Here is a 13,106-nt window from a genome sequence, read left to right on the forward strand (position 1 = left end):
GAAGTTATAACCATAATAAGCAGAGATGTAACTAAAACAGTGGAGTGATGGAAACATTTGTTGAGGAGCAGGATGCAGCTTCGGCCAATCCAGAGACTTTGAACAAGCCTTTGTACCTACAGAATGGGCTTGGATAGAAACAAACTTAAGACTACCTATAGGATAGTTCAACACTTATGTTTTAAGCTGACAGAGGGTTATGTTAAATTGATCCAGCAAAGGCTATAAATGCCATAATGCTGAAAATAACTATGGCTTATAAAATAACTTATGTAATAAACTGCAACAGTTCAGTGAAGCAATTTGAGCACAAATTCCGTGTAACTGAAATGAGAAGAAGTGTCTGGTATAATCACAGAATTTTAATGTTCCAGATATTCAATTATTCTATGGTGATCCATCTAGCATGGAGGACAGGATGAATGAAGGATCTGTAAAAGTTATGCACAATTGTTTCCTTACACCTTAGCAAGGAAACTAGACATAACTGAGTACAGCACCTAGTTTTGATCCATCAGGCCTCTAGGTTAGCAAGCAACTTAGCAATGGTGATCACATTATATTTATTGTGATCAGCCAAAACAAGGCTATTGAAAATTCAATGCAATTCAGATTTTAAGACAGTTAAATCTACTCAGATGGCAGATGATTTAAGACTGACAGCTTTACAAAGCAAGAATGACAGCAACGTTGAAAACACACAGAAGGGACACAAGAGCAGAAATAGGCTATTCAGCCCATTATTCTGCTCCTCCATTCAATTAGATAACTATTTTGACCATGTTTCTCTCAAACTGAATGCTAAATTCTACCACATTATGGTCACTGTCGATCCTTGGGGATCTTTTACTCTGTTTATTAAATGTGCCCCATTACACATTACCAGATTCACAAAAGCCTGACCCTGGTTGAATCTACAGCATATCATTCTAGGAAACTGTCCCAAATACATGAATTCTTCATGGCTACTGCTGTCAATTTAATTTTCCTCATCTACATGAAGATTGAGGTCACCCATGATTAATGTACCTTTTTTACATGCCCTCTATCACCTGATTTTTCTGTCCTACATTTTGGCTACTATTTAAGGGGCCTATTGACTATTCCAACCAGTGTCTTCTCCCTTGTTATTTCTTAGTCCCACCGATAAGAATTCTGCTTCTTCCGATCAGAGATCATTTCTTGCTATTGTACCAACGAAACTACCCCACCACCCTTTCCTTCCTGCTCATCCTGACGAAAAATCACATACCTGAAGGGGCCTACTAGCCATATTAATAATCATACTTAGCAAATGGGTGAAAAGATGCAGTTTAGCAGAAAAATCATGCACATTGCTAGTTGCAAGGCAGCACACACTAACAAAACCGTGCCTGCTAGTTCTCAGGCAGAAATATCATAGGTATCAATCCTCACAGAAACAATGTGGAGCTGTTTAGAGAACTAAATAGTCCAAAGGTGACATGGGAAGGCAACAAGGTTTACAGCTTGAATATAGCATCTGTTTATCTACTGAGGCCCCTCTAGCCTATATTATTCGTTAACACAATCCAAAGATGTGCAGGTTAGGTGGATTGGCCATGCTAAATTGCCCCTTAGTGTCAGGGGGATTAGCTAGGGTAAATGCATGGGTTATGGAGATAGGGCCTGGGTAGGATTGTGTTTGGTACAAACTCGATGGGCCGAATAGCCTTCTCCTGCACTGTAGGATTCTATGATCTATGATAATTGATATCCACAAGCTGTGATGTTAAAGACAACGTGTAGCCAGTGATAAATTAGATCAGCAAGCATATTCAAACCTTTACACTGACTGGATATAATGAAATAGATGTGCAAATGTTGTGATTGGTTAATAACACCTGTGTCCTATGCATGATGCAAATCTAATCAATAGTTGTGAGTGGACATAGATAACTCCTATACAAATGTACATCTGATTAGCATATGCTAATTACTTGCAATCGAATCTGGAGGTATATCTGTTTGTGTAACTCTGTATCCAGTGCTTTGACTTGCCACCAGCTGGCGTATTTGGGTCCTTGTGATAGCTAGTAAATGAAAGGCTGAATTTAAACTCCGAAATTCTTTGTCTGGCTACTTGAAGGGAACGAAGTCTGTAACATGCTGAACATCAACAGTCCCACAATAATACTCCTAAATATTTAGTTCCCGTCTTTGATCTCCTTAGGGCGGCACGGTAGCACAGTGGGCGGCACAGTAGCAGTGGTTAGCACTGCTGCTTCACAGCTCCAGGGACCTGGGTTCGATTCCCGGCTTGGGTCACTGTCTGTGTGGAATTTGCACATTCTCTTCGTGTCTGCGTGGGTTTCCTCCGGGTGCTCCGGTTTCCTCCCACAGTCCAAAGATGTGCTGGTTAGGTTGATTGGCCATGCTAAAATTGCCCTGGGATGCGTAGGTTAGAGGGATTAGTGGGTAAATATGTAGGGATATGGGGGTAGGGTCTGGGTGGGATTGTGGTCGGTGCAGACTCGATGGGCCGAATGGCCTTTCTCTGTGCTGTAGGGTTTCTAAGATTCTAAGATTCCTTGCAACCATGTCTCTGTAATTGCTATAATACCCTCAATTAGTGCCATTAATTCATTTATTTTGTGCCAAATGCTATGTGCATTTAAGTAAAGAGCAATTAATTTTTACCATTTCCTTCCCTTTGACCCTATTTCCTGCTTTTTTAAAAAAATGTTTGTATCCTCTGTACATTCCTGTCACACTTTGGCTATCATTACTTAGCAACATTGTTTTATCCTTTTGCTCTGAAAGCCTACATATTCCCTCTCCAGAACCAACCACCCCTCTTTTTTTTGTGCAAAGGGAAGCCATTTATGGCTCAAGTTGCAAGGGCACATGATAAAACAAATTTTACCAAAAATACAAATTAGACATGAATAGAAATACCTAGAAGCTTAAGGAACATAATACTCGAGAACAAAGTGGAATATCAAAATCAGCTAAAAGGAAATCTATATGGTCCTCGCTGTCCACGGGGATGGTGCCAGAGGACTGGAGAATGGCGAATGTTGTTCCTCTGTTTAAGAAAGGGAATAGAAATGACCCTGGTAATTATAGACCGGTCAGTCTTACTTCGGTGGTTGGTAAATTGATGGAAAAGGTCCTTAGGGATGGGATTTACGACCATCTAGAAAGATGCGGATTCATCCGGGATAGTCAGCACTGATTTGTGAAGGGCAAGTCGTGCCTAACAAATTTGATTGAATTTTTTGAGGAGGTAACTAAGTGTGTTGATGAAGGTAGGGCAGTTGATGTCATATACATGGATTTTAGTAAGGCCTTTGATAAGGTCCCCCATGGTCGGCTTATGATGAAACTGAGGGGGTGTGGGATAGTGGGAAAGTTGGCCGATTGGATAGGTAACTGGCTGTCTGATCGAAGACAGAGGGTGGTGGTGTATGGAAAATTTTTGGATTGGAGGCAGGTTGCTAGCGGAGTGCCACAGGGATCAGTGCTTGGTCCTCTGCTATTTGTAATTTTTATTAATGACTTAGAGGAGGGGGCTGAAGGTTAGATCAGTAAATTTGCTGATGACACCAAGATTGGTGGAGTAGTGGATGAGGTGGAGGGCTGTTGTAGGCTGCAAAGAGACATAGATAGGATGCAAAGCTGGGCTGGAAAATGGCAAATGGGCTTTAACCCTGATAAGTGTGAGGTGATTCATTTTGGTAGGACTAATTTAAATGTGGATTACAGGGTCAAAGGTAGGGTTCTGAAGACGGTGGAGGAACAGAGAGATCTTGGGGTCCATATCCACAGATCTCTAAAGGTTGCCAGTCAAGTGGATAGAGCTGTGAAGAAGGCCTATAGTGTGTTCGCTTTTATTAACAGGGGGATGGAGTTTAAGAGCCGTGGGGTTATGCTGCAACTGTACAGGACCTTGGTGAGACCACGTTTGGAATATTGTGTGCAGTTCTGGTCACTTCACCATAAGGAGGATGTGGAAGCACTGGAAAGAGTGCAGAGGGGGTTTACCAGGATGCTGCCTGGTTTGGAGGGTAGGTCTTATGAGGAAAGGTTGAGGGAGCTAGGGCTGTTCTCTCTGGAGCGGAGGAGGCTGAGGGGAGACTTAATAGAGGTTTATAAAATGATGAAGGGGATAGATAGAGTGAACGTCCAAAGACTATTTCCTCGGGTGGATGGAGCTATTACAAGGGGGCATAACTAAGGGGCGGCACGGTAGCACAGTGGTTAGCACTGCTGCTTCACAGCTCCAGGGTCCTGGGTTCGATTCCCGGCTCAGGTCACTGTCTGTGTGGAGTTTGCACATTCTCCTCGTGTCTGCGTGGGTTTCCTCCGGGTGCTCCGGTTTCCTCCCACAGTCCAAAGATGTGCAGGTTAGGTTGATTGGCCAGGTTAAAAATTGCCCCTTAGAGTCCTGAGATGCATAGGTTAGTGGGATTAGCGGGTAAATATGTGGGGGTAGGGCCTGGGTGGGATTGTGGTCGGTGCAGACTCGATGGGCCGAATGGCCTCCTTCTGCACTGTAGGGTTTCTATGATTTCTATGATTTCTATAGGGTTCGTGGTGGGAGATATAGGAAGGATATCAGAGGTAGGTTCTTTACGCAGAGAGTGGTTGGGGTGTGGAATGGACTGCCTGCAGTGATAGTGGAGTCAGACACTTTAGGAACATTTAAGCGGTTATTGGATAGGCACATGGAGCGCACCAGGATGATAGGGAGTGGGATAGCTTGATCTTGGTTTCAGATAAAGCTCGGCACAACATCGTGGGTTGAAGGGCCTGTTCTGTTCTGTGCTGTACTGTTCTATGTTCTATCCAAGCAACAACCAAGGACACAAAGGTTCAGGGGTTAAGTGTGATTTTGAGATCAAGATCTTTTTTGGCAATGTTAGGAGTAAGAGGGCCACCAATGACTACTACAAGGCCACTGGGGAATTCTTCAGGGTACATTCAAGTGAACATTCAGAATGCAGCAGACTTTTTAAATATATACTCTACATCAGCTGTTGCTACTGAAGACAAGACTGGATTATCAATAAATCATGGATCGATACTATAATTGAAAGGGCCAAACTTAGATGCAGATTCTGAAGAATGTGGAGGAACAGAGATCTCTGAAGGTTGCCACTCAAGTGGATAGAGCCGTGAAGAAGGCCTATAGTGTGTTGGCGTTCATTAACAGGGGGTTTGAGTTTAAGAGCCGTGGGGTTATGCTGCAACTGTACAGGACCTTGGTGAGACCGCATTTGGAATATTGTGTGCAGTTCTGGTCACCTCACTACAAGGAGGATTGGGAGACACTGGAAAGAGTGCAAAGGAGATTTACCATGATGCTGCCTGGTTTGGAGGGTAGGTCTTATGATGAAAGGTTGAGGGAACTTGGGCTTTTCTCTTTGGAGCGGAGGAGGTTGAGAGGAGACTTGATAGAGGTTTATATGATGAGGGGGATAGATAGAGTGAACGTTCAAAGACTATTTCCCTGGGTGAATGGAGCGGTAACTAGGGGGCATAACTATAGGGTTCATGGTGGGAGATATAGGAAGGATGTCCGAGGTAGGTTCTTTACGCAGAGAGTGGTTGGGGTGTGGAATGGACTGCCTGCAGGGATAGTGGAGTCAGACACTTTAGGAACATTTAAGAAGCTATTGGATAGGCACATGGAGTACTTCGGGATGATAGGGAGGAAATAGCTTGATCTGGGTTTCAGACAAAGCTCGGCACAACATCGTGGGCCGAAGGGCCTGTTCTGTGCTGTACTGTTCTATGTTGTCCCGAATACAATTACTGATCCCAAAATGAATCACGTGGCTGGTCTAAGCACCATGCACCATAGGGTGCTGTGCTCCGTGAGCAACTTTCTCATACATTCAGTGCCTCACTGGGGCTTATAATTGCCCCCAAAGATTGGACAGAGGGCCATGGTGCCCATATTTTAAAATGGTCAACAAGTCAAAAATAGGAACCCATTATAGAAATCAGAGAATGATGGGATCTGAAATGCTCAGTAAGAAAACCTGGACAGAGGAGTAACTATAACATGTAAACATGGCTTTAGGGAAAAAAGGTTCTGCCTCACCCTAGCATTGAATCATTTGCTGAAGTTACTAGGTTGGCAGAATCCAAGCTGATACTGTGCATCTTGGTTTCCAAAACAGATTTAACAAAGTGGCACAAAAAGACTACTAAATAAGGTGGAGGCCTGAAGAATTTGAGCACAGATCTTTGATTGGATAAGGAATTATCGCATTTCCATAGAAGGCAATTAATTAGTGCTTCTGCAAGAGATAAATTATTAATGGAGTCCCTCGGGAATTGGAGTTAGGTTTGCAGTTCTACAGTTAATCTTTATCAATGATAGATGAAGACACTGGTTTGTGCATTTGTGGATGATACAAACATGTCTAAGGAATTTAAATGAGAAAAGTAAAAATGCCAAACACATGCATACCTTGCTAAATTATTTTTAAAATTCTGAAGAGATTCACAAAGCTTAGATTATCTGAACATAAACAACAGTCACGATATGCACTTTGCTGATACGAGAAAGAAAGCTTGTAATAAAAAAAACGCTTGCACTTAGTCACAAGTAGTAGAACCTTACGTATTTGAGCTTCCACTAGTACTACCCATTCTGGCAGAGAAAACCTTACTGATCATCAGCTGAGGGGGAGAGCTGAAAGGGAAAAAAAAACACTTCAGTCATGAAAATCTCTCATTGGTTTTATGGTCCGCTAGAAATTGAACCATAAAAACAACTTTTCAGCTATAATGTTGACTTTTAAAACTTCACAGCTCAATTTATAATTAACTGAAGAATCTCCAACAATCAATATATTAAAATCAAATCATCAGAAATGTTCACTAATGTGACCAATGAATCGACCACCTCTATTAATTTGCAGCATTCTATCAAAATATCATGTCAGCTCCAGAAAATACTATCTTGTAAAAGGATATTTTCTAAGGAGTTGAAATTTTCAAAGAGCATAAAAATAATCTCAAACATGACTATCACTCAAGTTAATTTCAAGAAAAGGACCGACTTCCTCAGTATAACAAACTGCAGATTCATGGAGCTTCAGTGAAATGGCCGTCTTACTATCTCAAAAAAATTCAACTTTAATGGAACAGTGTAATCAGTCATTTATGTAAATTCAGCATAACGCCATCAGATTGCCTTTCAAGTATGTTTCTTACCGTATGTGATGTATTTTCAATGTAGATCCCTTGTAACTCATTGCAACAGAGCCAAACATCATTTCCCCAAGCATGTTGACATCAGAAGCAGGACGAGAATACTGCAAACAAAAGCCCCCACAGACAATACTGTACATCATTCATGTGGGTTAACAAATGCAGCAAAACTGAGTTTTCAGTAATAATGTTTTTATACTTCATTGGCTCAAATGGAGCCTAAACCAGGAGTGAAGAAGCTCTCATTTGTTTTTGATAGTGGTTGTAACCAAGTCAGGAGGCATTTGCTTAATCAGTTGTTATTCAAAAAAGGAAATTAAAACCACAAGAGCTTAGCAATTATTTAAATGAATAATAAATCTGGAACATTGTTTCTAAATATTTAAGCATACGAGGTGAAAGAACTGCTATTCTCTTTATTGCCATCCCTGAAGGCTGTCTTAAAATTTGGGCATTAACAGCCAAACAAATTCAGTAATTTTTAAACAGATGTTCAAGGAAAGGAGGCAATGCCAGCAAGGACATACTTGTAGTACAACTGTTAACTTGGCAGTGGCATTCTACATGAACTACTGCAAGAGGAGAGAAGAGTTAAAGAAAAGTGCTACAATTTAATAACCAGTAACTGCAATGATGGGCAAAGATCATGCCATAGAGCCGTGCACAGAAAATGTGGAAACATGGAATGCTTACGAAGAGAGAGTTCAATGTTTTCTGGCCACGAACAATATGAACTGGATAAATTTAAAAGTAGTCACTTTCCAAAGTGCAGTAGGGCCAAAAGTCTTCATATTGCTACAGAGCCTTGTCCATCCTGAGAAGCCTAGTGAAAGCCTACAAAGAACTAACGAAGATTCTCGAAAGTAATTTTTTGCCTAAACCACTAATAATTGCCAAGTGATCTTGATTTCATCAATGGCGCCAAGAAGAGGGCAAAAATATATCACAATTCATTCCAATGCTGAGAAGGTGAGCAAAGAACTTGATGGACTCGTTCGTGGACTTTTAAATGAAGCAATTCAAAACCGATTGCAGTTGATTCTCAACTGCCCTCTGAACAAGGGCAACTAGGGATGAGCAATAAGTGCTGGGAAGCCAGTGACGCCCATGTCCCACGAATAAAAAACATTGGCACCGGCCATATTCCAGAAATCAATGGACCAAATCTTAAGTGGCCTCAACAGTATCCAGTGTTATTTGGATGACATTCTAGTCACAGGTAAAGATGAATAGTTACGTTGACAAAATTTGAGGAAGCATTGGAGCATCAAGAGAAGTGCAATCTCCACATGAAAGAAAAAAGTGAATTTTTCAAATCACACGTCAATTATCTAGATCATATAATAGACAAGGATAGCATCCACAAAGTGCCTAAGAAAATAACATGATCCTGGATATACCAAGACACAGAATGTGTCACAGTTGCAATCATTTTTGGACCTAATCAATTATTATGGGAAGTTCATCCCAAATCTTGCAACATTAATAAAGCCACTTCATAATGTATGCTAACGAACAATGGAATTGGAAGTAGTAGTGTGAAAGTACCTAAAGACATGCTCATGCAAGCCAAGTTACTGGTCCACTTTAACCCAGAGTTGAAAACTCAACTAATAAGTGATGCATCGCCCTATGGGATGGGTGCGGTTGTATATCATATCATTATAGAGTGCGTAACAAAATTATGCACAACTTGGTGCTCAGCATAATTTTTGGCATTAAAGGATTTCACTAGTACCTGTATGGCAGACTATTTACTTTGTTGGCGGGCCACAGGCCGTTGGTTATTTTTGGTCCATACCAGGAAATTCCATCATTAGCTGTCGACAAAGATGGGCGTTGATATTATCAGCACAAAATTATGAAATCAAGTATTGGAGATCAGAACAGCATGCCACACAAATGCCTTATTGAGATTGACACTTCAGGACAAATGCAAGCACAAGACAACTAGATCAACATGTTATATTTCTTCCAGATAGAGAATGCCCCAACAACATTGTCTCGGGTGCAAAGGCACATGAAGAATGACCAATAATGGGAAGAGTCATGGGCATGGTTTAAGAGGAACATCATTCGACAAAAAGAAATCCTGAATTCAGACCTTATATAATGAGGGAACTGGAATTAATTGTCCAAAATGGAGTATTGCTATTGGGGATCAGATGATCATCCCTCCATGCTTACAAAGACCAATCCTGGATCAACTGCATGAAAGTTACCCGGGGTAGTGTGGATAAACGAGCTCCCACAAAGGCCAGGACTTGACTCACAATTAGAAGAAAAGGTGGGGCAATACTAGTCATGCGCTAGAATACAGAAAACTCCACCCATGGGATTGGTCAAAACAACCTTGGCAGATGATACATACTGCCTCGAGACCAATTGAAGGCTGCGTGTTTTTGTCCTGGTTAGAAGCGCATTCAAAGTGACCCAAAGTCAAGATATTGAAATTCATCACGACGGAAAAAGTGAGTTGTTTGCAAGACTTGTACAGCCCGAACAATTAGTGATAATGGGACACAATTCACATCCCAGGAGTTACCTTAAGAACAATGGTATACAACACAAGGACTGCCCCATATCAATTGTCAACTAACAGTTTGGCAGAGAGGCTAGTTTGGTCACAAACATGCCAAAGTGTCCAAAGATGAAGGTTTGTTATCCAGGCGAGTGAAAAACTATGCCATCACACAATTAAGTTCAACAACAGTTTTGTTCCCGAGAAGGGAACTGAACTAAACTCAATCTACTCGCACCAAACACTACCAGAACAGTAGAGCAACAATAAGCACAAATTACTTGCCGTGATCAAAACCAAGAAGTTTTAAACAAGGAGTTTTAGCAAGAAACTATTCGAAAGGGAGATGTTCCAGTTAAGACAGAGCCAATTTCTTATACTTTGCAACTTGGAGAGAATATGAAAGGAACACAGATCAAATCTTTGCTTAAAAAAAGCAAGTTAGCAAAAACAGCATCAGGAAGGCCCATGTCAGACACCCAAGATTGTGAAATTCGTGAACCAGGGATTACTACAGAACCAAGTTCAGATTCTACTCCAGTAGAACCACCAACATCTTTGGAAGCTGGCAACGAAGCAACTTCACAAGATGTAGTACCTGATATGAGGGGAACAGGCTATCTAGGATGTCAAAGATCAGACTCCGGAATGTCATATTTTACCAAAATGAATTTGACACCCACCAAAAGATTCTTATCAATTGTACATATGTAGATAGTAATACTTGGTGATGTAACTGGTGTTTAGAGGGTAATCATTAATGTTTAAAAGTTTGCTGTCATACTATCTAAAGGGGACTTTTATATATTGTCAAGCAATGCATCTGATTAGTCACATGACATGCAGTGATGTCATCAGAGGCATGTGTGTGTTTTTTTAATCTCTTGAATGTTGGACTTCAATCAAGCAAAACCTTGTAAATAAAGCTGCACTGGTTTAAGTAACCAATGGTGAGATACCTCAGAAATCCTCTCTCCTTGTCAAAGCAGTCAGAAACAATTATGCATACACAACAGCAGGGAATACAAGAATAATAATTCAGTGACAATGAAGGATGATATACCTGTATGCAGAAAAGGAAATCCAGGATAACTTGCAATAAAAATTGTTAATACAATAGAGGTCATCCTAGATCACCAACTTTACGAAAAACATTGAACTGAGCTTAGTTAATTTGGGTCTTAAAATGTTCATATAAATTATAGTTACCTCAAGGGCTCCAATATTCAATGGTTATGACATGTCATAAAAAAGGCTTTTTTACTCCAGTGGGCCATGTCCTTCTATTCCAATAAGCCATGCCAAGTTATCTCCAACTGATACTGCAATAGCCAATTTTGATTTTCTACTCAATTTTAAGATCTAAAATAGCCAACACCTACTAAACAGGTTCATTTGCTTACCTGATACCTAGGAAGCTGCTCTTTGAAAGTATAGGTAGAAGAGGAATTTTGGGTGCAGCATTTTCCTTGCAATTTGGACAGACCATCTGAACGTTTCTAGAAAGCAATGCAACAGCTCAAGTTCAGAATTTTCATGCATAAACATGCTGCTGGTTTATGAATACATTTTTTCTGATTTACATTTCAGAATATTTAAGAAAAGCTTTGAGTAGTAGGCATAAAGGAATAAGCATGGATAGTCAACTTTTTTGTAGACTTTTTATATAATCTTAATCCTTACAAACTACAATTATATTTCATGTTAATGTGAAAGATGGAATAAGCTTCAACATTTCTTTTGGAAGTTCGAAAATATTTCTGATCCTGTTTACTAGAACACCCAGATCCCTCTACACTGTGCAGCCATTCACCATGCACGTAATAATGTTTTCATTTATCCTGCCAAACTGAACAATTTCACATTTTCCCACATCATACTCCATCTGCCAGATTTTCGCCCACTCAACCTATCTATATCCATCTGCAACCACCTTCAAAACATATTCCTACCTATGTGTCATCTGTAAACGTAGCTACCGTGCCTTTGCTTCCCTCGTCGAAGTTAACAAATGTAAAGAAGGTTAAGGCCCCAGCACTCCTGTGGGAGTCAACTCGTCACATTCTGCCAATTGGAAAAAGACCCATTTTTGCATATTCTCTGGCTGGCTGACAGAGAATAATCTTCTACCTATGCTAATATGTTACCACTATACCATGAGCTTTTATTTTTTGCAATAACCTTTGATGCAGCACCTTATCAAATGCCTTCTGGAAATCCAAATACAGTACTTCTATAGGTTCCCCTTTATCCTCAGTATGTTACTCCAAAGAACTCCAATAATTGGTTAAACAGGATTTCCCTTTCACATAACCATGCTAACTCTTCACAATTACCTTGAGCATTTCCCCAATTTCCCAGCTATAGCCTCTATCATGATCAATTCCAGCACCTTCCCCACAACTGAAGTCAAGCTAACTAGCTTATGGTTTCCTGTCTCTCTCCCTTTTTGAATGGAGGGGTTATATTTGTTCCTTTCCAATCTGATGGATCCTTTCCAGATCCTATGAATTTTGGAAAATTAACACCAATGCATCTATTATGTTACTAGCTACCTGTTTTCAGGCCCTAGGACGACTTCATCAGGACCCAGAGACTTGTCAGCCCACAGTTTCATCAGTTTGCTCAGTACAGGTTCCTTAGTGATTGTAATTCACCAAGTTCTCCCCCCCGCCCCCCACCCCACCCAATTTACAGCTATTACTGGAATTTAGAAAAAAAATATTCTTCAGTGAAGACAGAAGGGAAATATTTGTTCATTTCATCTGCTGTTCCTTTGTTATCTAGGAGCAGCACAGTGGCAATGGTTAGCACTCTGCCTTACCGCACCAGGGATCTGGGTTCGATTCCTGGCTTGGAACACTGTCTATGAGGAGTTTGCACGTTCTCCCTGTGTTTGCGTGGGTTTCCTCCGGGTGCTCCGGTTTCCTCCCAGTCTGAAAGACGTGCTGGTTAGGTGCATTGACCCGAACAGGTGCCAGAATGTGGCGACGAGGGGAATTTCACAGTAGCTTCATTGCAGTGTTAGTGTAAGCCTTACTTGTGACCAATAAATAAACTTTAACTTTACCATAAACGCCCCACTTTCCAAAGAGAACTGAAGGATCGCTGTGTGTTGTTTCACAGATGCGGTTCACTCCTGCTTCACCAGACTGTGCCCTACAATCAGAGGGCTTCTCAATCCACCAAGTGGGCAGCACAGCAGCCTCAGGCAAGAGGTGGGGTCTGCCTTCTAAATCAACACCTCATGGTGCCTAGATATAACTACACTGGTGAGTTTCTGCTACCCGGACCTAGGATACCTGACGCTGAAATGCCGCCCCAACTACCTTCTGCGGGAGTTCACCTCTTATCCTGACAGCAGTTTACATCCCACCCCACACGGACGTGAAGATCG

The 13,106-nt window shown here is 41.1% G+C and overlaps 1 protein-coding gene across 4 annotated transcripts in view; it reads right to left on the reverse strand.

Annotated features, from left to right (window-relative positions):
* The window catches only part of LOC144493043 (folliculin-interacting protein 2-like), a 168,005-nt gene that overhangs the window by 65,136 nt on the left and 89,763 nt on the right, over positions 1 to 13,106 (reverse strand). For all 4 annotated transcript variants that reach the window (XM_078211885.1, XM_078211902.1, XM_078211877.1 and 1 more), the window contains exons 3-5: positions 11,113 to 11,208; positions 7,192 to 7,292; positions 6,596 to 6,667 (exon numbers count right to left, since the gene is read on the reverse strand). In XM_078211885.1, coding sequence (XP_078068011.1) covers positions 6,596 to 6,667; positions 7,192 to 7,292; positions 11,113 to 11,208 — 269 coding nt within the window. The remainder of the gene's footprint in view (positions 1 to 6,595; positions 6,668 to 7,191; positions 7,293 to 11,112; positions 11,209 to 13,106) is intronic.

This window comes from Mustelus asterias, chromosome 1 (genome assembly GCF_964213995.1).
Source record: "Mustelus asterias chromosome 1, sMusAst1.hap1.1, whole genome shotgun sequence".
Classification (NCBI taxonomy): Eukaryota; Metazoa; Chordata; class Chondrichthyes; order Carcharhiniformes; family Triakidae; genus Mustelus; species Mustelus asterias.